At 35.0% G+C, this 19,472-nt stretch overlaps 1 protein-coding gene across 4 annotated transcripts in view; it reads right to left on the bottom strand.

Annotated features, from left to right (window-relative positions):
* Nucleotides 1-19,472, bottom strand: part of MAGI2 (membrane associated guanylate kinase, WW and PDZ domain containing 2) — a 1,312,199-nt gene that overhangs the window by 306,537 nt on the left and 986,190 nt on the right. For all 4 annotated transcript variants that reach the window (XM_033088532.1, XM_033088533.1, XM_033088534.1 and 1 more), the window contains exon 7: nt 653-710. In XM_033088532.1, the coding sequence (XP_032944423.1) occupies nt 653-710 (58 nt within the window). The remainder of the gene's footprint in view (nt 1-652; nt 711-19,472) is intronic.

Below are 19,472 nucleotides of genomic sequence, written 5' to 3'. Positions count from 1 at the left end.
AAAAAATAAGTCACATATTTAACTTCTGAAAATAATTACTTGATTTTTGTAAGGAAAAATGTATATATTATTTAATCCTTAATAGGGGCTTATTTTGAATAAAAGGGTACATAGAGGGGATAACTCAAATTATGCAAACATACATTATGGCAATGAAACCTCCAACAGATAACATAAAAGTCCAACCTACAGAAAGAATATTATTGATTTCAAATGGGGTCTTAGAAGAGAAAAAATTATCTAAATTTTATTTCATCCTTCAACTGGAAAGTATGGCTGCTCCACTTAATTGACTTTGAAATCTGATTTAATAGGACATTTTGTTTGTACCCCCAGTCAGCTCCCAACATTTTGATTGCAAAATGAAGGACATTTACTTTGATATCTTTAATTATCACTCAGTTAGAGGACAATGTGAAACACACTTTTCCAATTGGTGTTTTAGAATCTTGAGTAAAAAAAAAAGGGAACAAATTAACGAGTTGGAAGAGACAAGAAACAGCTAGCTAGTGCTGCCAGAATCTTTGCAGATACTTCAAAGTAAGATGAAAGGGAAATAAAGGGAGTGTTAGCCACACATGTTCAATAAATGAAATACTAACACAGTTTCACAACGTATTAATGAAAGTTAATATCAGACTTAGAGACTTACTCAACATAATAAGTGCCATATATGGGATCATCGATTTTTTCCCAGCCATATGGAAGCTCTGAAAAATAAAAAAATTATTTCTTTCAGTAAATAAATAACAGACATCACAATTTCTAATAAAAAGTAATATAATTTAATTGCTCGTGGATTGCAGAATAGTCTACCGAAGTGGAATCAAACATTCAGAGTCAACACCAGATTTCAGGTGCGTGTTGTAGGAACTACTAGAAGCACTGACTTGGAAATTGGCAGTGAAAACACAGAGGTGTCTTCTCTGCAGATGTACTGCTGGAGCCAGCTGTTTATCCCATGCCAAGCAGTAGGATGGCACGTCATCATGTTAGCATCACTCAAGGGAATACAGAAGGCAAACTGCTTTCCTGAAAGTGCATAGAGCTTTCTTACTTATTTGTATTGTGAAGAGGAGCATTTCAGGATAAAGATCATATTTTCAAAATATATTTCTGAGGATAGCAAATTTTTCCTTATGACTGAAACAAAGACATTCAAAATTCTCAATTGACATCCCACTGTTTGAGATGGTTAGCTGGCTGTTTTCTCTACGTGGGTCAGATTTTCAATGCTGCTAGTATACTTTTGGGCATATTTTCTATAAAGTACAAAATTTTAAACACTTTCTTTGACAATATGGTTCATATTTCCAATTCTCCGTGGCTAATTTTAATACACACACATTTAAAATATCAACAATACTATAAACGCTACTACTATTGACAAACACAGCCTGTTTGAAACCAAGCTTTGCTTCATGATACACTGAGACTTTATAATTATTAATGCTTATAAATATAAAGAATATATTTTTTGATAGATATTTATTGTATGTATACAGAATTTGAAATCGAAGTAAGATATATTGACATGTCTAAATAATATATTTAAAGGAAATTTAAAAGTTTTATTATTATAGTAGTAATACATGTTCACTGTAGGCAAAAGTATAATTATAAAAAACATCAGAATCACAATCTCATCTTCAATCTCAGCCACTGTTAATATTTTGGTGAATATCTTTCAGATATTTGTGTGTGTGTATGTGTGTGTGTGTGTGTGTGTGTGTAAAATTTTAAAAATTATATCCCATGGTGCATACTATTTTTATAGCCTATTTCTACTTAACAAAATATCCAGGGAATCTTGCAACATGAGTGAGTGTTACTGCACAATACCACTTTTAAAGCGGTATAGCAGTAGTCTGTGCTATGGCTAGAGCCTGTGTAATCTAGTAGTAGGCTAAAGCCTATTATTAAACATTGGGACTTCCCAGTTTTAACTTGTTATATATCATCTGTGTTGGACTTACTAATACCTAAATCCTTCATTATTTTCCTAGTAATTTAATAATCATAAGTTCCTAGAGGTTGAGTTTTGGATTAAAAGCGCATGCACCCTTTTATGGCTTTTGATATACAGCCAGATTATCACCTTCACATACACAAAAGAGAACCAATTTATTATCTCACTGGGATTTTAGAGTGACTTTGTTTTTTATTTTTTAATATTTTAAAACATTTTTCAATTATAGTAGAGTGACTTTGTTTCTCTGTATCATCACATTAAACACAGGTCCACGATTCCTCATTCAAAACTTTTAGGGACAGATATGTTTTGGAATTCAGAGTTTTTCTGATTTTAGAAAGTTAACACTATGCAAATGCCTTCTATTCTATAACACTCCAAGCAGAGTCTGAGAAGCACTTTATAATCAAACACATTAGTATTTATGCAGCCAAAATTATGAGATTCAAATTAAGAAGCATAAATAAGGACCATTTCATATCAACTGGCAGTATGTCCAGATCAGGTTGTGTTTTGCTGTTACAAAAGACAATTTTTAGAGCTTTTGAAATTTGGATATTCAGGAAAGTACTGTATATCATTATTTTAAAAATCAACCAAATTGATTTTAAAATGGCAGCTCAGAGCTGTTCTAATTTTCCTTTCTTGGATTTCTAGTTAGTTTGAACATTTTTCATTTGTCCATCCTTGGGCAATTATTTTTCTCTTTTGTGCATTTCTCATTAATTTATATTAATTCATAAGCGTTTCTGATTAATTAAGGATATTAATTCTTTATCACATGTTTTACATGTTAGGAGTTTGTCTAGATTTTAATTTTATTGAACTTTTTTTAACACATAGAAGTTTTAAATTTTATTTGGTAAATTTCTCATTGTTTTCTTTTATGGCTCCTATCAGCAGAGTTCAGCTTAAATACTGAAAAAAAATTCTAATGATTCTTTTTTAGTATAAAGTATAGGCTATGACTTTGTTTAATAATTCTTAGGTTAGTTATATTTTAATAAACTTATAACATCAAATTATGGAGTACCTTAAGAAAACTTTCTTTCAAATTGATAATGAAAGCAAAATTTTACTGGGTATTTACTATGGTCCAAGTACTGATGAATTTCCATATACTAACTCATTTTATCCTAACAACTGCTCAGGATTCAAAATCCCTGTACTCTGGTTCCAGCAATCTTAACAAATCTAGACATCAAATTAGACACTGTGTTTAACACAGCATTATCAACACAATTTAGATTAAGGAGAATAACTACCTGATGTTTTTCACCAAATGCTTCCAGCTATTGGAGAATTTGGCTATTAAAAAGAAGTACCATTTGACAAATATCTACTGGGTGCCTTTTACAAAGAGTAAAGTGCCTATTAAGTAAAAGAATATACAGAGGACAGCAATCAATATTATGGATATTTATTATTAATATAGCTGAATACATGGGTTTATATTTATAATAGGTTTAATATCATCTCATGAATACAATATATACAATAATCATGTTCAATAATATATACCTGACATGTTTAATTTTATGAATGCTAGTCTTACTTCTTAATGGCATTGTTTTATGGAAGCATTTTATGGTCAAATTTTTAAAATTATCTTTCACAATGTAAACTATTCCTTCACTTATTCCTTACCTTTGGCTCTTTTTTGAATCCATTACTAATTCTAAGCAATGTCCTCCAGACATACAGATATTATCGATTCTTTATCTTTATAGATCAACAGTGCCAAAGGTTCTGGGAACATTTATTTACTATCCTTCCTCCTTTCCATCAGGAAGTATTCATCAGAATTTAGGGGAAATCCGATTATCTTTTCATAAGATATCAATGTATTATGTTTGTTTGCATCCTTGTTTCATATTTCCAAAATAAACTATTAATTCATGCCCAAGCAAAATTGTATGTCATAAACAATTGTATTTTAAGATAAACTATAAGTGGTCCTTAACTCACACTTTGAGACAAAATGATACATATAGCTCTAATCTTCTGTTACAAAGAGGTATCATTCATTTCATTTTTTTAAATTAGTTTTCATTTTAAATATTTGCAAGGAAATGATGGATGGATATAAAAATCTACAACCAATATTTAAAAAGGTGTGTGTTGATTTTTTTCTAGTCAAGATGGTGGAGTAGGTAAATGCTGGGTTCATCTCCTCTCAGGACCACATCAATTACAACTAAACTACAGAACAACCATAACTGAAACCCTATAACTACAGATATACAGAAGCCATGTTGAGACTGGTAGGAGGGGCAGAGATGTGGAACAGGCTGGTCCTTCACCCATGTGTGACCATTAAAAAGCAGGAGGGATTTCTCAGCTATGGAGGTCTCCCCCACCCCCTGCCCCGCTGGAGGAGTGAAGGGACCCAGCCCCACACCAGGCCCCTCAGCCCAGGGTTCCAGGGCCAAGGAGAGAATTCCCCATAATTTCTGGATGTGAAAACCAGCGGAGATTGTGGCTGAGTGAGAAGGAAGGCAGCTACATTCCCAGGCGCTCCTCATAAAGGGCCTGCCCATGGACTTACTCGCTGATGGACTTACTCTGAGCTCCAGTGCTGAGGCAGCAGCTCAAAAGGCTCCAGAGACATACAGGGAGAAACTAAATTGTCTGGCTGCCCAGTTAGGGCTGGAGGGACAGCTTTTACATGGAGGGAAGAGCTGGCAGGAGCCACTGCTTCTCTGTAGAGCCCTCCCCCTCCCTGCATGCAGACGCAGACAGACACCAAGTCTGACACTCCGTTAACCTGGCTAACACCTTTTGTCTACACCACCCTAGTTATTCTGAAACCCTGCTCCACACAACTCTGGGGACACCCAAGCTGCTTCCAGTGTCTTTTATGTATAAATGGCCTGCCTTGGTTCCTGCTGCTTACTTTCCTAAAATCTCTCAAAGGTTCATAAAACCCAAACAAGCAGCATCTGGCTTCAGCATGCCCCATACCTCTGGCTGAGCAGCCCCAAGCCCAGCATTAGTGGCAGCTGGCCTGGTTTCACAGATTGGCCTCCGAAGGTTCCTCCAATTCCAGTGCAGGCAGTAGCCATCTCTGGATTGCTTTGTGGCTCATACCAAGTGGCCCTGGACTATGGCTAAATTTGGCCTTCAGTGGGGCACGTCTAAGGAGACCTCACAGATGACACATCTGGTGGCCAGCTTCAGACCAAGCCAGAGAATCACCCAGCCACCTCCAAGGATAACACACCCACAGGGCAGACTGGGCAGGCACCAGAGCCTTGCTAAAGCGAACCATGCTCTATAGGATCAGTCCTTGCGCCACAGCTACTCCACTGTAGTCACTGCTAGTCCTCACAACAAATCAGCCTATGGGTCAGTCCTCCCATTGATGTGCATACAGCAACTAAGGAGAGCACACACAACCTAGATAAGGGACACACCTGGAGCATCTGGCTCTAATGACCAAGGAGACTGCACCACTTCGTACCACAGGACACCTACTACATAAGGCCACTCTACTAAGATCAGGAGGCATAGCAGCCCTACTTAATACATAGAAACAAAAATGGGGAGGCAGCCAAAATGGGGAGACAAAGAAACATGTCCCAAATAAAAAAACAAAACAAAGTTACAGAAAAAAAGAATTAAACAAAATGGAGACAAGCAAGCTACCAGACACATAATTCCAAACACTGGTAATAAGGATGTTATATAACCTCAGGAAGAACTTTTAAAGAGATAGGAAACGTAAAAGAGAAGATAGAAAAGATTAAAAAGAACCAGTCAGAAATAAAGAATACGGTAACTGAAATGAAGAATACATTAGAGGGAATCAATAGTAGATTAGATGAAGCAGAGGACTGAATCAGTGATTTAGAAGATGAGTTAGCAGAAAACACCCAATCACAATAGCAAAAAGAAAAAAAAAAATCCCCCTTCCCCCAAAAAAACCAAGGACAGTTTAAGGGTTCTCTGGGACAACATTAAGTGTACAAACATTCACATCATAAGGGTACCAGAAGAGACAGCAAGGAACTGAAAACTTATTTGATGAAATAATGACGGAAAACTTCCCTAACCTGGTGAAAGAAATAGATATGCAAGACCAGGAAGAACAGATGGTCCCAAACAAGGTGAACACAAAAGGTCCACACCAAGACACATCATAATTAAAATGCCAAACATTAAAGACAAAGAGAGAATCTTAAAAGCCGCAAGAGAAAAGCAGCTAGTTGCCTACAAGGGAGCTCCCACAAGACTGTCAGCTGATTTCTCAACAGAAACTTTGCAGGCCAGAAGGGATTGGCAGGAAATATTCAAAGTGATGAAAAGTAAGGACCTACAACCAAGATTACTTTATCCAGGAAAACTGTCATTTAGAATTGAAGGACAGATAAAGATCTTCCCAGATAAGAAAAAGCTAAAGGAGTTCATCACCACCAAACCAGTATTACAAGGAATCTTAGAGGGACTTCTTTAAGAGGAAAAGAAAAAAAAAACATGTATAAATAATAAAATGGTAATAACTACATATCTATAAACAATTACTTTAAATGTATATGGATTAAATGTCCCAGTCAAAAGATATGGTAACTGCATGGATAAGAAAATAAGACCCTTTTACATATGCTGCTTACAAGAGACTCACTTCAGATGGACAGACACACACAGACTGAAAGTAAAGGAATGGAAAAGTTATTTCATGAAAATGAAAACAAAAGAAAAAAAAAGCTGAGGTAGCAATATTTATACCAGACAAAATAGAGATAAAAGAAAGGCTATAACAGAGACAAAGAAAGACCCAGTAATCCCACTTCTGGGTACTTATCCAAAGACACCCAAATGTTACTTTGAGGGGACATGTGCATCCACATGATCATTGCAGCATTGTTTACAATAGAGAAGATGTGGAAGCAGCCTGTGTGTCTGTCAATGGATGAATGGATAAAGAAGAACCAGTACCTACATACAATGGAATATTGCTCGGCCATGGAAGGGAATGGGTTCTTACCATCAGCGGCAGCATGGATGGACCTAGAGGGTATTGTGCTAAGTGGAGTATTTCAGACAAAGAAAGATGCAAAGTGATTTCACTTATATGTGGAATCTAAAGGACAAAATACACAAACATACAAAACAACAACGAATTCATAGATACAGAGAAATTTTGAAGGTTGCCAGATGTGGGGTGAGGTGGGAGTATGTGAAACAAGGAAAGGGATTAAGAAGTACAAATTGAAAGGTACAAAACAGTCATGGGGATGTGAAGTAAACCATAGGGAATATAGTCAATATGATGGTGATAACTATGTATAGTGCCAGGTGGGTACTACCGTGTTTCCCTGAAAATAAGACCTAGCCAGACCATCAGCTTTAATGTGTTTTGGGAGCAAAATTTAATATAAGACCCAGTCTTATTTTAATATAATATAAGACCAGGAATATAATAATATAATATAATATAATATAATATAATATAATATAATATAATATAATATAATATAATAATATAATACCGGGTCTTATATTAATTTTTGCTCCAAAAGACGCTTTAGAGATGATGGTCCGGCTAGGTCTTATTTTTGAGGAAACGTGGTAGAATAGTCAGGGGGATCACTTCTTAAATTATATCAATGTCTAACCATTATGCTGTATAGCTGAAATTAATATAAAATAATATTAACTGTCTAAATAAATAAATAAAGTATGAAAGAAAGGTGTGTGTACATTCATGACATATGCATGTGTATTAATATGTATGTTTATTTGTATAGATGTGAATATATATATATATATATAGAGAGAGAGAGAGAGAGTACCAAAAAAATGTATACAAGTGGACACTTGGGTCAATGTTGCTCAAGCAGTAGTTTGCTGTAATGAGAAGTGTCTGGACGCTGATGGGAACTATTTTGAGCACCTCTTGTAATTGCAGAAGTCAAATGTGACTTGCATTCATCTTTTGTTATTTGTATATATTGAATATTACAATTTCAATAGTTTTTTCCTTTTTTTAAATGTGTATTTTTTTTGGCACCATATGTGTGAATATATATATATATATATATATATATGGACATACGTGTGTGTGTGTGTACGCATGCACATGTGTATGTGCACGGGTATTTGTGTGTATTCCCCTTGATGACGTTTTTCTTGAGTAGCAAGCAAAGGTCTAGGCTAGAATGCTAGTGAAAAAACCCACAATTCCAGGGGCAGCCAGTTACTCAGTTGGTTAGAGCGAGGTGCTCTTAACAAGGTCGCTGTTTCAATCCCCACATGGGCCACTGTGAGCTGCGCCCTCCACAACTAGATTGAAACAACTACTTGACTTGGAGCTGATTGGTCCTGAAAACACACATTTAAAATAAATAAAAGTGTTTTGTTTTTTTTTTAAAACCACAATTCCAGTATTTTGAGATACCTCTATACTGATTTCCATAGTGGCGGCACCGATCTGCAATCCCACCAACAGTGCACTAGGGTCCCCTTTTCTCCAAATCCTTGCCAGCAAAATGCCCATCAGTAGACGACTGGATTAAGAAACTGTGGTACATTTATACAATGGAGTATTACTTGCCCATAAAGAAGAATGAAATCTTACCATTTGCAACGATATGGATGGACCTAGAGAACATTATGCTCAGTGAAATAAGTCAGATGGAGATAAATAAAAGTGTGTGTATATTAATAAAGATATGTGTACAAATACTATATGATCTCACTTATGTGTGGAATCTAAAGAACAGAATAAATGGTAAACTAATCAAACACAGTCTCAGAGATATAGAAAAAAACTTATGGTTGCTAGATGGGAGGGGCTGGGGATGAGGAAGAAGGTGAGGGGATTAGAAAGCACAATCCGTAACCACAATATTGCCATGGGGATACAAAGATAGTTTGGGGAATATAATCAATAATGTAAAGCTTTTGTAGGGTGTCAGATGGGCACTTGTCTTATTAGGGAGACCACTTCATGGACGGTGTAGATGTCTGACCACTGCACTGTACACCTGAAGCTGAAGCTGAATAATACTAAATTTCAACTATAATTTAATATTTACATATAGTGACAGGATGTGGAGTACAGCACAGGAAACGGAGTCAATGGAATTGTAGCAGCTATATACGATGTCAGAGGGGTAGTAGATTGGAGAGGGGGTTATCACTTTGTGAGGGGTGTAAATGTCTATCACATTGTTTTGTGCACCTGAAACTAATAAAAAAAGTAAAAATAAAAGTAACGACAAAAAACAAACAAACAAACAAAACAAAACCACAAGTTTTTCTTCATTCGTAAGAAGACAAGTCATAACATGAACTTCTTAAGATCATAAGGTGGAGTATACATTTAGATAATGAAAAGTTAAGAAAGTTAACAACCATCTTTCACTGTGAAAAGTGAGCCGTTTGGACTTGAATTAGTTTTGAAAAACCAATTGCTTCTTTTATAATAAAGCTAACAAATGAGAAAGAGAATTTCAAAATTTACACTATTTGCTTAATCAGACAAGCACGTAGCTTGGAGCTGTTGGGTCCTGGTTTATTTAAAATACTTTATTCAACAATACCTGACAAATTTACAGATGATTAAGGTCGCAGTGATGAAAGAATAACATATACTATGCAACAGGGAAAAACAAATGCTTGAGATCAGCAAGGTTAATGCTGTATTTAGAAGTGTTTGAATTGAGATTTTCTTCAGGCCATGGAACCATGGAGCAAATTCCGTGATTAGGTATTCCTACAGTGATCTCCTTTGCAAAAGTCTGTGTAAATGTCTAGATTAATTTGTAGTCAGTCATATAAGCTTTGTAAAACTGCAATAGAATCAAAAGATTAAATAGGCATCCAGTTCTGCCCGAATTCTGCCATAGCTACAAACTGTATTTTTTACTTACCTGCTCTTTCCAATTTTATTTATTTGTTTGTTCGCTAGGTTTATTTTCATTGGAGAAAACTCAAAGCTCCTTTATGCTTGCTCACAAAAAACAGTTTTCAGACTGCAACTGGGAAACTTCAAGAATACAACCACAGTATTTCTTCATGGAAATGGAACCCAAATACTGGGAAGCTGTAAGGAACCTAGGATACCCTACCTCAGGATGCCTCACAAAGATCCCTTTTGATTATCTTTTAAACTGTGTCCTTTATCTCTGTGTTTCTTTCTCTCAATTCCACTTCACTGTGTATCTCCTTCATTCTCTTCTTCTACTGACGGGTTACTTCTGCTTGCTCATCTTGCATACGTCCTGAACGGGCTATACCCAGTGACTATGTTACTTTGTATCTCAAGCACTACTATCACTACTTTGATCTCTCAGTTTCCCAATTTTGCATCCCATCTCCCCAAAGAATCAATTAATCCAGTTCATTTTCTTCAAAATAGATTCAAGTTACATGGCTTGCAGATCAATGTGCTCAGGTCGAGGACGCAACCACAGAATAATCAGGTATGACTAGGGGCTGTGCCTTTTATGTAGATGCTGAGACATCTGGCAAGCTCAAAAGGAGGGGCATTCTATAAAATAACTGGACAGTACTTTTCAAAAGTGTCAAGGTCATGAAATAGAAAGACTGAGGTACTGTTACAGTGTAGAGGAGAATATGGAGAGAGGAAGACTAAACGCACTGTAAGATTCTGGATTGGGTCCTGCTCCAGAAAAGGGACATTAGTGAGACAATTGACAAAATTCAAATCAAGTTTGTAGATTAGTTAATAGTCTACATGAATGTTAATTTCCTGGTTCCAATCATTGTATTTATAAGAGATGTTAACACTAGGGGAAGCTAGGTGAAAGGTATGTGAAAACACTTTGTACTATTTTTGCAATTATCTTGAAATCTAAAATAATTTCAAGAGGAAAACATTGAAAAGAGATATTTTACCAACTATCACTATCAATTAGATGACTTCTCACGTTTTATTAATATTCAATCAGACACATATACAACTGAACTCATTTGGATAGTGTTAAATTTTTGAACTAAATGAGATGCAGAAGCTTTGCATTTAAAATATTCTTTTATATTATGTTGATTTTTTTCGATAGATTTTTCTAAGAAAGTGACATTAATATTTGCTATTTCACAATTTTTTTTTCTGTTCTCTATCTTTCTGCTTACTGGAAAAACTAGGTAAATACCACATTCATGTTTAAGTGTTATTACATCTTGTATCCTAGAAGATACAGATTCGATAATATGAATTCAAAACCTGGAGTCAGACTGTGTTCCTTTTCTGAGAGGCAGTGTCTTGTACAGGCCATAGCATAGATTATGATAATTCATATAAGGTTGTGTGTAGCTTAAAATTCTGGTGAGCAGCTTAAAATTCTCTGTAAAGCCAGGAAGATAATTCTTCCTAAAGAATTTAAATTCTCTCTAAAGCCACCAATTTAGGAAGCATACACGGTTCTAAGATATTGGAGAAGGACAGGGACAAGAATGGGGGCAATTTCTTTCAACCCTATATTATTTTACTGGAACTAGTTTTTTAATTGAGCCTCTTGCTATTTTTTTTCTTTTCGAGGTAATGACATTACAACAGAACATAAGAAACTTACAATGTTTCCCTAGATCAAATAATATAGTGTATAGTACACAATAAGGTAATAGCTAAAGCTCATATTAAAATATTTTCCTCCAATCTTTATTAGATTTTTGTTGTACACATAGCATGCAAATTAGCGAATAGAACTGAATTTTTCTGGAACAGTTAGTTATAAAACTTTGGCTCCCAACTTGTCCTGAGGAGTATGAGTTTTTACAAATGTCCTTAGTGTGAGTTTTTACAAGAAATACATTTTTAGAATGAAAGAGGAAAAGAAAGAAGAGGATACTGTGCAAGAATAAAAAATACAAAATATGACTTTTTTCTAATCAATAAACTTTATCTTTGATCTCTCTTTTAGTCAAAAATTTACTTATAAATGTAAATTCTAGATACATTCTTGTTTTTAACAAAAGCTATACAATAATGATAAGCTAATCACAGTCCCATTTCCCTAAATAAAGATAAAGTTGAGAATATATCCTTCCAGGCATTTTTGTGTGCATCAAGACTCAAATTTTCTCTTCTTTACCAGAGAATTTTATTTCGTTCTGTCAGGAAAACAAACAATCAAACAAAACAACAAACTATAAAACCTAAAATTGAAAATGGAAAATGTTGTTCCTTTTTATGTTCTATCATCGTCCTCAGAGATGGCCTCCGTGGAAGAGCACAAACCCAGTTGGTTTCGTGGAACAATTGGCTGTGAGGTCTTCATTTGTGGGCACTGCATAGAAGAGATTTACTATTTTCACAGTGGAAATAACTAGCTGAGCTGTATTTTATAGTACTGACATTTAATTCATGTTATCATGTGGATTCAGCCTGCGTATTTCATTACCACAATATTATAATGCATTTTAAAATTATTGACCATGAATTCATGGGTTTGTTGTTGATAAAAGATACAATTGCACAAAAAATTCCAAATAAATCGATCCCTTAATGTATCTTATCAAATTTGATTAGAATATGTAGAAGATTCTCTTGGCAGGTATTGATTGGTACATGAAGAAATGTGTACTCAATAATGTTTAGGGCATTCACAGGTCCTTTTCTACTCAGAAATAAACTGTCAAATACCTATAAATGTGAACTTTTGCAATGCTAACTTAAAGATGACACAGTAACCTACTTGAGTTGGGGATAAGATGTGGTGGCAGAAGGGCATGGCTCAAAAAAGGATATTGTCTGGTAAAGACTCAGAAAGAGTCATATTTGGTATACGTTTTCAAGCTGCACTAGAAGGTCAAAAAGTGATGAATCTAGTAGTTTTTAAAATATTCCTAGAGTTCTGGATAAAAATCTGACTATAAAGAAAGAATTGGGAAGCAACTACAGACTTAAGACTTCAAAATATACATCTCCAGCTTTCTCTTAATTTTTGTAAGTCTATGTTAATCCATCCATCCATCTGTCTATCATCATCATCATCCACTTAAAATTATTTATTGAAACATACTGAACTCCTATAAAAGCTAACATTTAAATTTTAACCTCTCCACTTACTTTAAAAACCATAAATATCTACCAAGAGAGCAACAAAATCACCCATAACCCATAACTACAACAATTAGGAGAAAGAAAATACTATGAACTTCAAAAGTGATGTGAAAATAGAGACATAAATGCCCCAATCCAGCAGAAGAACCCTCATTTTGGATCAGAAATAATGGAGAGTATGTATTAAAAAGAAGAGGGGGCCAGGAGCCTAGGGGTGCAAAAATAGACAAAATCGCCCTCAGAAAGATAAATTCCCATCCTGGGTGGGAAAATGCTGCTGATAACAGACCTGGTTGATCAGAACGCAGCTACTGAGGAATTGAAAGATAAAAGATTTGGGAAGTGAGCAAAATAAGAGATGGAGTCTTGGGAAGGCACCACGTAAGAAGAGGGAGATGATACCGATAGAGGAAATGGCCCTTGGAAATTTGATTATGACAGGAAAGAAGCACGAGATAGAAGTTAAGCATCTGCAGAATCAAAAGAAAATCTTAACATCATAAGACATACCAACTAAACCCTCTGCAAAAAGATGTCATCCACTAAATAATCAGTAATTCACAAAAGAAACAGAAGAGGGCGCTCATGAACTAAGAATGTAGTAATCCACCAAAATCCTTTATTTTTGCCTATATAAAACTGTTATTGTTCGTCTAGACTCTAGAGGGAAAAAAAATCAAAATTAATAAAAAAATAGCAGACAATATTCATATAAAGTTACTATAAGAAATCAGAAATGAGAGTCAAAACAATACTAGTGAAAATGTGCTATCCTCCATCAAAATAAACACAAAAACAAAAATACAATGAAAAAACTGCAATGAAATCTCAAGATATTTTGAAACGAGCATTTATAAATAAAAGCTAATACTTTGAATCAGAAATTTAACAGCTCTGAACAGAAATGGACAAAGAATAGAAAGATTAGAGAGAGTTGATTAAAATACATTTTAAGAAATCTTTGAAATTAAAACTAATATACAAGGCACTCAAGAGAGAATAGATTCAATTAGAAATACAATAACGACTATTGAGGAAAGACATGGTAATAGCCAAGAGAACAAAATGAAATAAACAAAGGTCAAAAGAATCAGAAAGAAGTCATTAATATAGAAGGTAGGCAAAGATAATCCAGTATATGTATAATTGGAATACATGAAGAAGAAAATAATAGAACTAATACTTAAAACTATAATCGAAAAGAAATTTCCAGAAACAATATAACTACATATATGTACTGAAAAGTCTTCCCATGTACCTGGAACATTATCTCAGAACAGTCAATTCCAAGATATATATCAGTTACCCACTAGACTTATAAGATAAGAAAAAAAAACTGGCTAAATATAAGTTCCTTACAATGGGAAAAAAATCAATTTGATATCACATGTCAGGAGCAACGTACATAGCTAGGTAACAGTGAAGCAGCATTTTAAAGAACCTCAAAGAAAGACTTAGCCAAGGATTTTATAGTACCCAACCTATCTGTCTTTCAGGTATCAACACACACACACACACACACACACACACACACACACACACACACACACCACCCAGAGTTTAAAATATGCAAGAACTAGGGGAATACTGTATCCAAGAACACTTCCTGAGGCACCCACTTAATTAAACCAACCTACTTCAAGAGATGACTGTAGGAAAGAACTAATAGTAACCATTAAACCCATTTAATTTTAGACCTAAGTGTAGAACAAAAGTGGAAACAAAGGTTGAAATAATATGAAGATACATGTTTAGACACTGTTGAAATAATGCAATTGAAAAAGAGAGGAGAGAAATAAAAGAGGAAAAAGAAAGTCTTAGTAAATTCAAAAAAGCAGAAATAATAAAAAATAATCTGACCATAATGCAATAATGATATTAATAACAGTCATAAAGGAAATTTCATCTAGAAATAGATGAAACTCTTGTGTCAAAGAGGAAATGTAAACTGAAATTGCAGAATTTCTGAAAGTAATGAGTGAAAACACTGAGAAGGAAAATCTGTAAGATACAATTAAAACTGTCATCAGAGGACATTTTATAGCATATATACCATGTGGAAGAATAGCAGTAATGAAAGTGAACTCCCAATTCAAAGAGGTAGAAAAAGAACAACAAAGAAATACCTCCAGAAAACACACACACACACACACACACACACACACACACACGCCCCAAACACAAATAATAAAAGTACAAATTCATTTTGTAGAAAATGGAAAAATAATAACAATAATCGAAATGCTGCTTCTTGTTAAAAATCAGCAAAATGAACACTATTTTAAGATTAAAAACAGATACATATAACAAAGTAAGAAATGACAAAATGGAAGCAATTAAGAAAATAATAGAATACTCTGTATAAACGTCTGCTAACAAAATTAAAAATCTAACTGAAATGGGTAATTTCTTAGGAAAACATAATTTATGAAAATTGGCCTCACTGGAGATATAAAGCTTAAATAAATAGGGTTTTTGTCAATGTACCATAGTAAACTCTAAAGGGAAAAGGAAAAAAATGAAACAATGCGAGTCCTAGGGACAAATTCCTTTACAAACTGGGTATGAGAAAAGACTTTCGACTTGACAAATTTGACTATATAAAAGCAAAAAGAATTTCTAACAGGTCAAGATACTATAACCAATGTTAAAAGATAAATGACAATATTTGTAATATATTAGTAATAAGGAGCTACTTTCCTTCATAAAAAATCTTTTAAAAAGTGAAGAAAAAAAAAGACTAAAACCTTGACAGAAAAATATGCAAGAGCCAGGAATAGAAAGTTCACAGTAAGTATACACAAATGTCCTTTAAACATGAAAAGAAGCCCAACTTGCTTTATCATAAGAAAAATGCACATTAAAACTACATTGAGATACCATTCCGTATCTAACAGATTGTCAAAAATTCAAAAGCTTGACAACAACATTCTTTTGGCAAGGTTGTGGGGAAACTGGCCCCCTCACACACTGCTGGTACATGGGCAACCAGACACAACTCATATTGAGGGGAATTTGGCAATAACTAACAGAACCAGGCAAACTTTATTTATCCTTTGACTCAACAATCTCTCCTCTGAGAAATGACTGTAAAGTTTCATCCTTAACGAGGCAAAAAAGCAAATGCACAGGTCATTCACGGCAGTATTATTTTAATAACAAACCGTGGAAGCAACCTAAATATCAACCAGAGATGACTGGGTATGTGGACATGGTGTGTGCACAAGGTGCACTACTAAACAGGGGCAAAACTTAGGAAGACAATCTCTATGATCAGATATATAGTGACTTGTGGAATACACAGAGGGTGCCAAAAAATGTACACACATTTTAAGAAAGGAAAAAGCTGTATCAGTTGTAATAATATACACTGATAACAAATATGAACACAAGGCATGTGTAACTTCTGCAATTACAAGAGGTGCTCAAAGTAGTAACCATCAGCGTCCAGTCCCTTCTGATTATGGCAAACTACTGCTTGAGCACAGATAACACCTCTTAAAATGTGTATGTATTTTTTGGCACCCCCAGTATTACTAAAAAAACCCACTCATATGCTTATTTTTGAGGGGAAAAAAAAAGGTACAGAAAGGAAAGCCAGAAACTAGAGAAACCGCTTAGCTGTGAGAGGTAGGCATGAACAGTAGAGTCAGAGATGGGAAAAGGAAATGAGATTTCTTTGAGAATACCTTTTTATAAACCATGTCAATGTTCTTTTGTTCACAAAAAACAAAATTAAATCCAAAGGGACAAAAAAAAATATCCTAACATTGAACACAAACAAAAGCAAATGAGACTGTGTATAAAATTGCTAACCTCTCAGAAAAAAAAAAATCAAGTATTGGAGAAATATTTTCTGCCACTAGGATTTCATTGTATAAAGATCCAGCTGGTAAAAGCATTGTAAAAATACCGTTGAGGTTCAAAAAGGGAATAACTATATTACGCCGTACCCGTTTGGTATGCTTACCTGACGGTGAGTGTCAGGATACTGGTTTCTGGAGTTTGGGGGTTAATTTACACTAGTTCTTATGCCTTCTACACTGGGAAACCCTGTGGGTTTGCAGTTTAGGATCCTCATACACAGAAAACTGCAATAACAAAGCTTCAAGAGTATGGGATGGAGCAAACATTAATTTAGTGATTTAGACCTAAGGCCAGACTAGAATTTAATAATTCATATGGGAAGGCACAGGTCTCTGAAGAGGAAAGGATTGATGAAAGTCTCCCTAATTGACACTTGTTCGTAAGCTGACAGTGACCTTAGAGAGCTGATATCTGAGTCTTCCTTCTGTGAAAAGAACCTTGGGGGCATTATGGAACCTATACAGGCGACTTCCATTCACTCTGGGAATTTACCATTCCAGGTAATCAAAAATCTCAGAACTAGTGTAAACGCTGGACTTTTGTCTCGCTGAAGAGGAGGTAAGCAGTAAAGGCACTGGAGCACGACACTGACGAAAACCTGGGAACAGAAAATTGATATTTCTTCAAGGAGGGTCTATCAGTTTTGTTTCCTTTGTGGGATCAGGAACGCATTTTGGCTTTAGGATCCGAGGTCACGTTTAGAGATAAAGCAGTAGATGAATTTTGGTTTAGAGGTTTGTAAGAGGAAAAGCTTGGGGAAAAAATCAGATCCAGAGTAGGGGGAAGGCTGGATCTGTATTAAAACTTTCTTCCTCCATAGATTGTCATATTTTCCCCTACAAGGAGGCCAGTCTATTCTATGAGTTGCTAAGTGGATTATACAGCTCCAACTGGGGAGGTTAGATGGGTGCAAATGCTGGGAACTACATAGCTTATAACATACTCTTTCCTACTGGAACTGGATCTGTATTTTAATTATTGACTCAAAGTGAATATTGATAAAACTGGAACTTTTAAGAATTGTTTAGCCACCATTTTCCAGGAAGTCTAGATGAAGACCTGGATAGGTTATGAGAAAGAAAAAAATCAAAATTTTGTTTTAATTCTCCACTCTGCCTTATTAGTGAAGATTTTAAAGATTCAGAAGAAACAGCTAAGGGAAATGGTCACATTTTGTCATGGTTTTGATGGTTGTTGGGATTGCTGTTTTCTTTTTATGCCCCTGAAATGATTGGCTTTCAATAGGATATTCTATAGTTTTGTGATTCAAAGTGTTCTTGATACAATATGGATATATTAGTCTAAGTGAAATTTGCAATTCATCACTGACAGCATTACTTAATGTATCTCTCATAACACAACATATTTTGTGAACACTTTTTTCATTCAAGAAATATGTGTTGCTCATCTACTCTGAGGGAGGCAGTGGGCTAGGCCGGGAGGGCACAGGGATAAGTCTCCACACCAGTGGAGCTGATGGTTTCAGGCAGAGCCAGCGTCAAACAAATAATTCCACTATTTATTAATTCACTATAATTTATGATATATGCTACTAGGAGAAGTACATGCATATATTTTACTCTACCTAAACCCTCCCTCAGGTAATTTTTGAAGAACCTAGAATCGCAGGGTGTTACATTTCATGAGTATAATTCATTACGATTGATTTAAATAATACTAATGCAGTAAGTCGGCAACATATTTGTCAATTGGGTATTTTGGGGGTGAATTCACATAACAGATGTCATTGTTCTCATGGAGCAATCTTTTAAAATTTAATTAATTGGATACATACAAGAAAATCTCACTGTTTAAAATCTCTGGGGACAACTAAATATTGAACATCAATACAGTAAGGACTTGGAAAAATGGATTTAAAATTCACCTTTGTTTATTATAATAGACGAGCTGAATTCTACTTAGGAATAAGCCCTAATTTCATTTTCTACTTAATATGCAGCCTCAGAGCATCGTTTAATTAAAATGCTGCTTAGACCAGTGAAACGGATCAGACTGAGCACAAAACCTAGGGCTGTTAACGAAAATGTGCAAGAAGATGAGTCCCCTCTCTGAGACGGTGCTGTCTGGAACAGCTCCCACGACACAAGGGGCAGAAGCATCATGACAGTTGTAGATGCCATTAAATGCTACCATCAATTTTTGCTTTTGTCACGAAACTCGTGGATCCTAAGAGACTTGCATACTTTATAGATAAGCAAGCTGGACATTCGTCAAATTGGGCTGACATGGGGTTGTCATAGATTCTCTACTTTATCTGGTTTACGGAGCTCTGTGTTTTTCTGTCAGAATAAAGAAATAATTCATATATATTTTTGAAAAGGACACTTAAAAAAATAAAAAAATCAATAAAAAACACTAACTGTCAACATCATTTGGGGGAAGAAAGTGTAGCTTCCATACTTTCCATCTGTGTTACGGAATGTTTTTAAACAATAACGGAACAAGAAAGCTGACCAAGCTCAAGTGCTCTGTTTTAGACTTGTTCCAGGTGGAGAAAATGCATAATTCTCAGTAGTACCTATCACAGATAGATTACAGAGGGTCAAAGGTAACAAGAATTGAGAGGAAGGCTGGAAAATG

The sequence above is a fragment of the Rhinolophus ferrumequinum genome, chromosome 20, assembly GCF_004115265.2.
Source record: "Rhinolophus ferrumequinum isolate MPI-CBG mRhiFer1 chromosome 20, mRhiFer1_v1.p, whole genome shotgun sequence".
Lineage (NCBI taxonomy): Eukaryota > Metazoa > Chordata > Mammalia > Chiroptera > Rhinolophidae > Rhinolophus > Rhinolophus ferrumequinum.
This window is presented reverse-complemented; position numbering and strand designations above follow the sequence as displayed.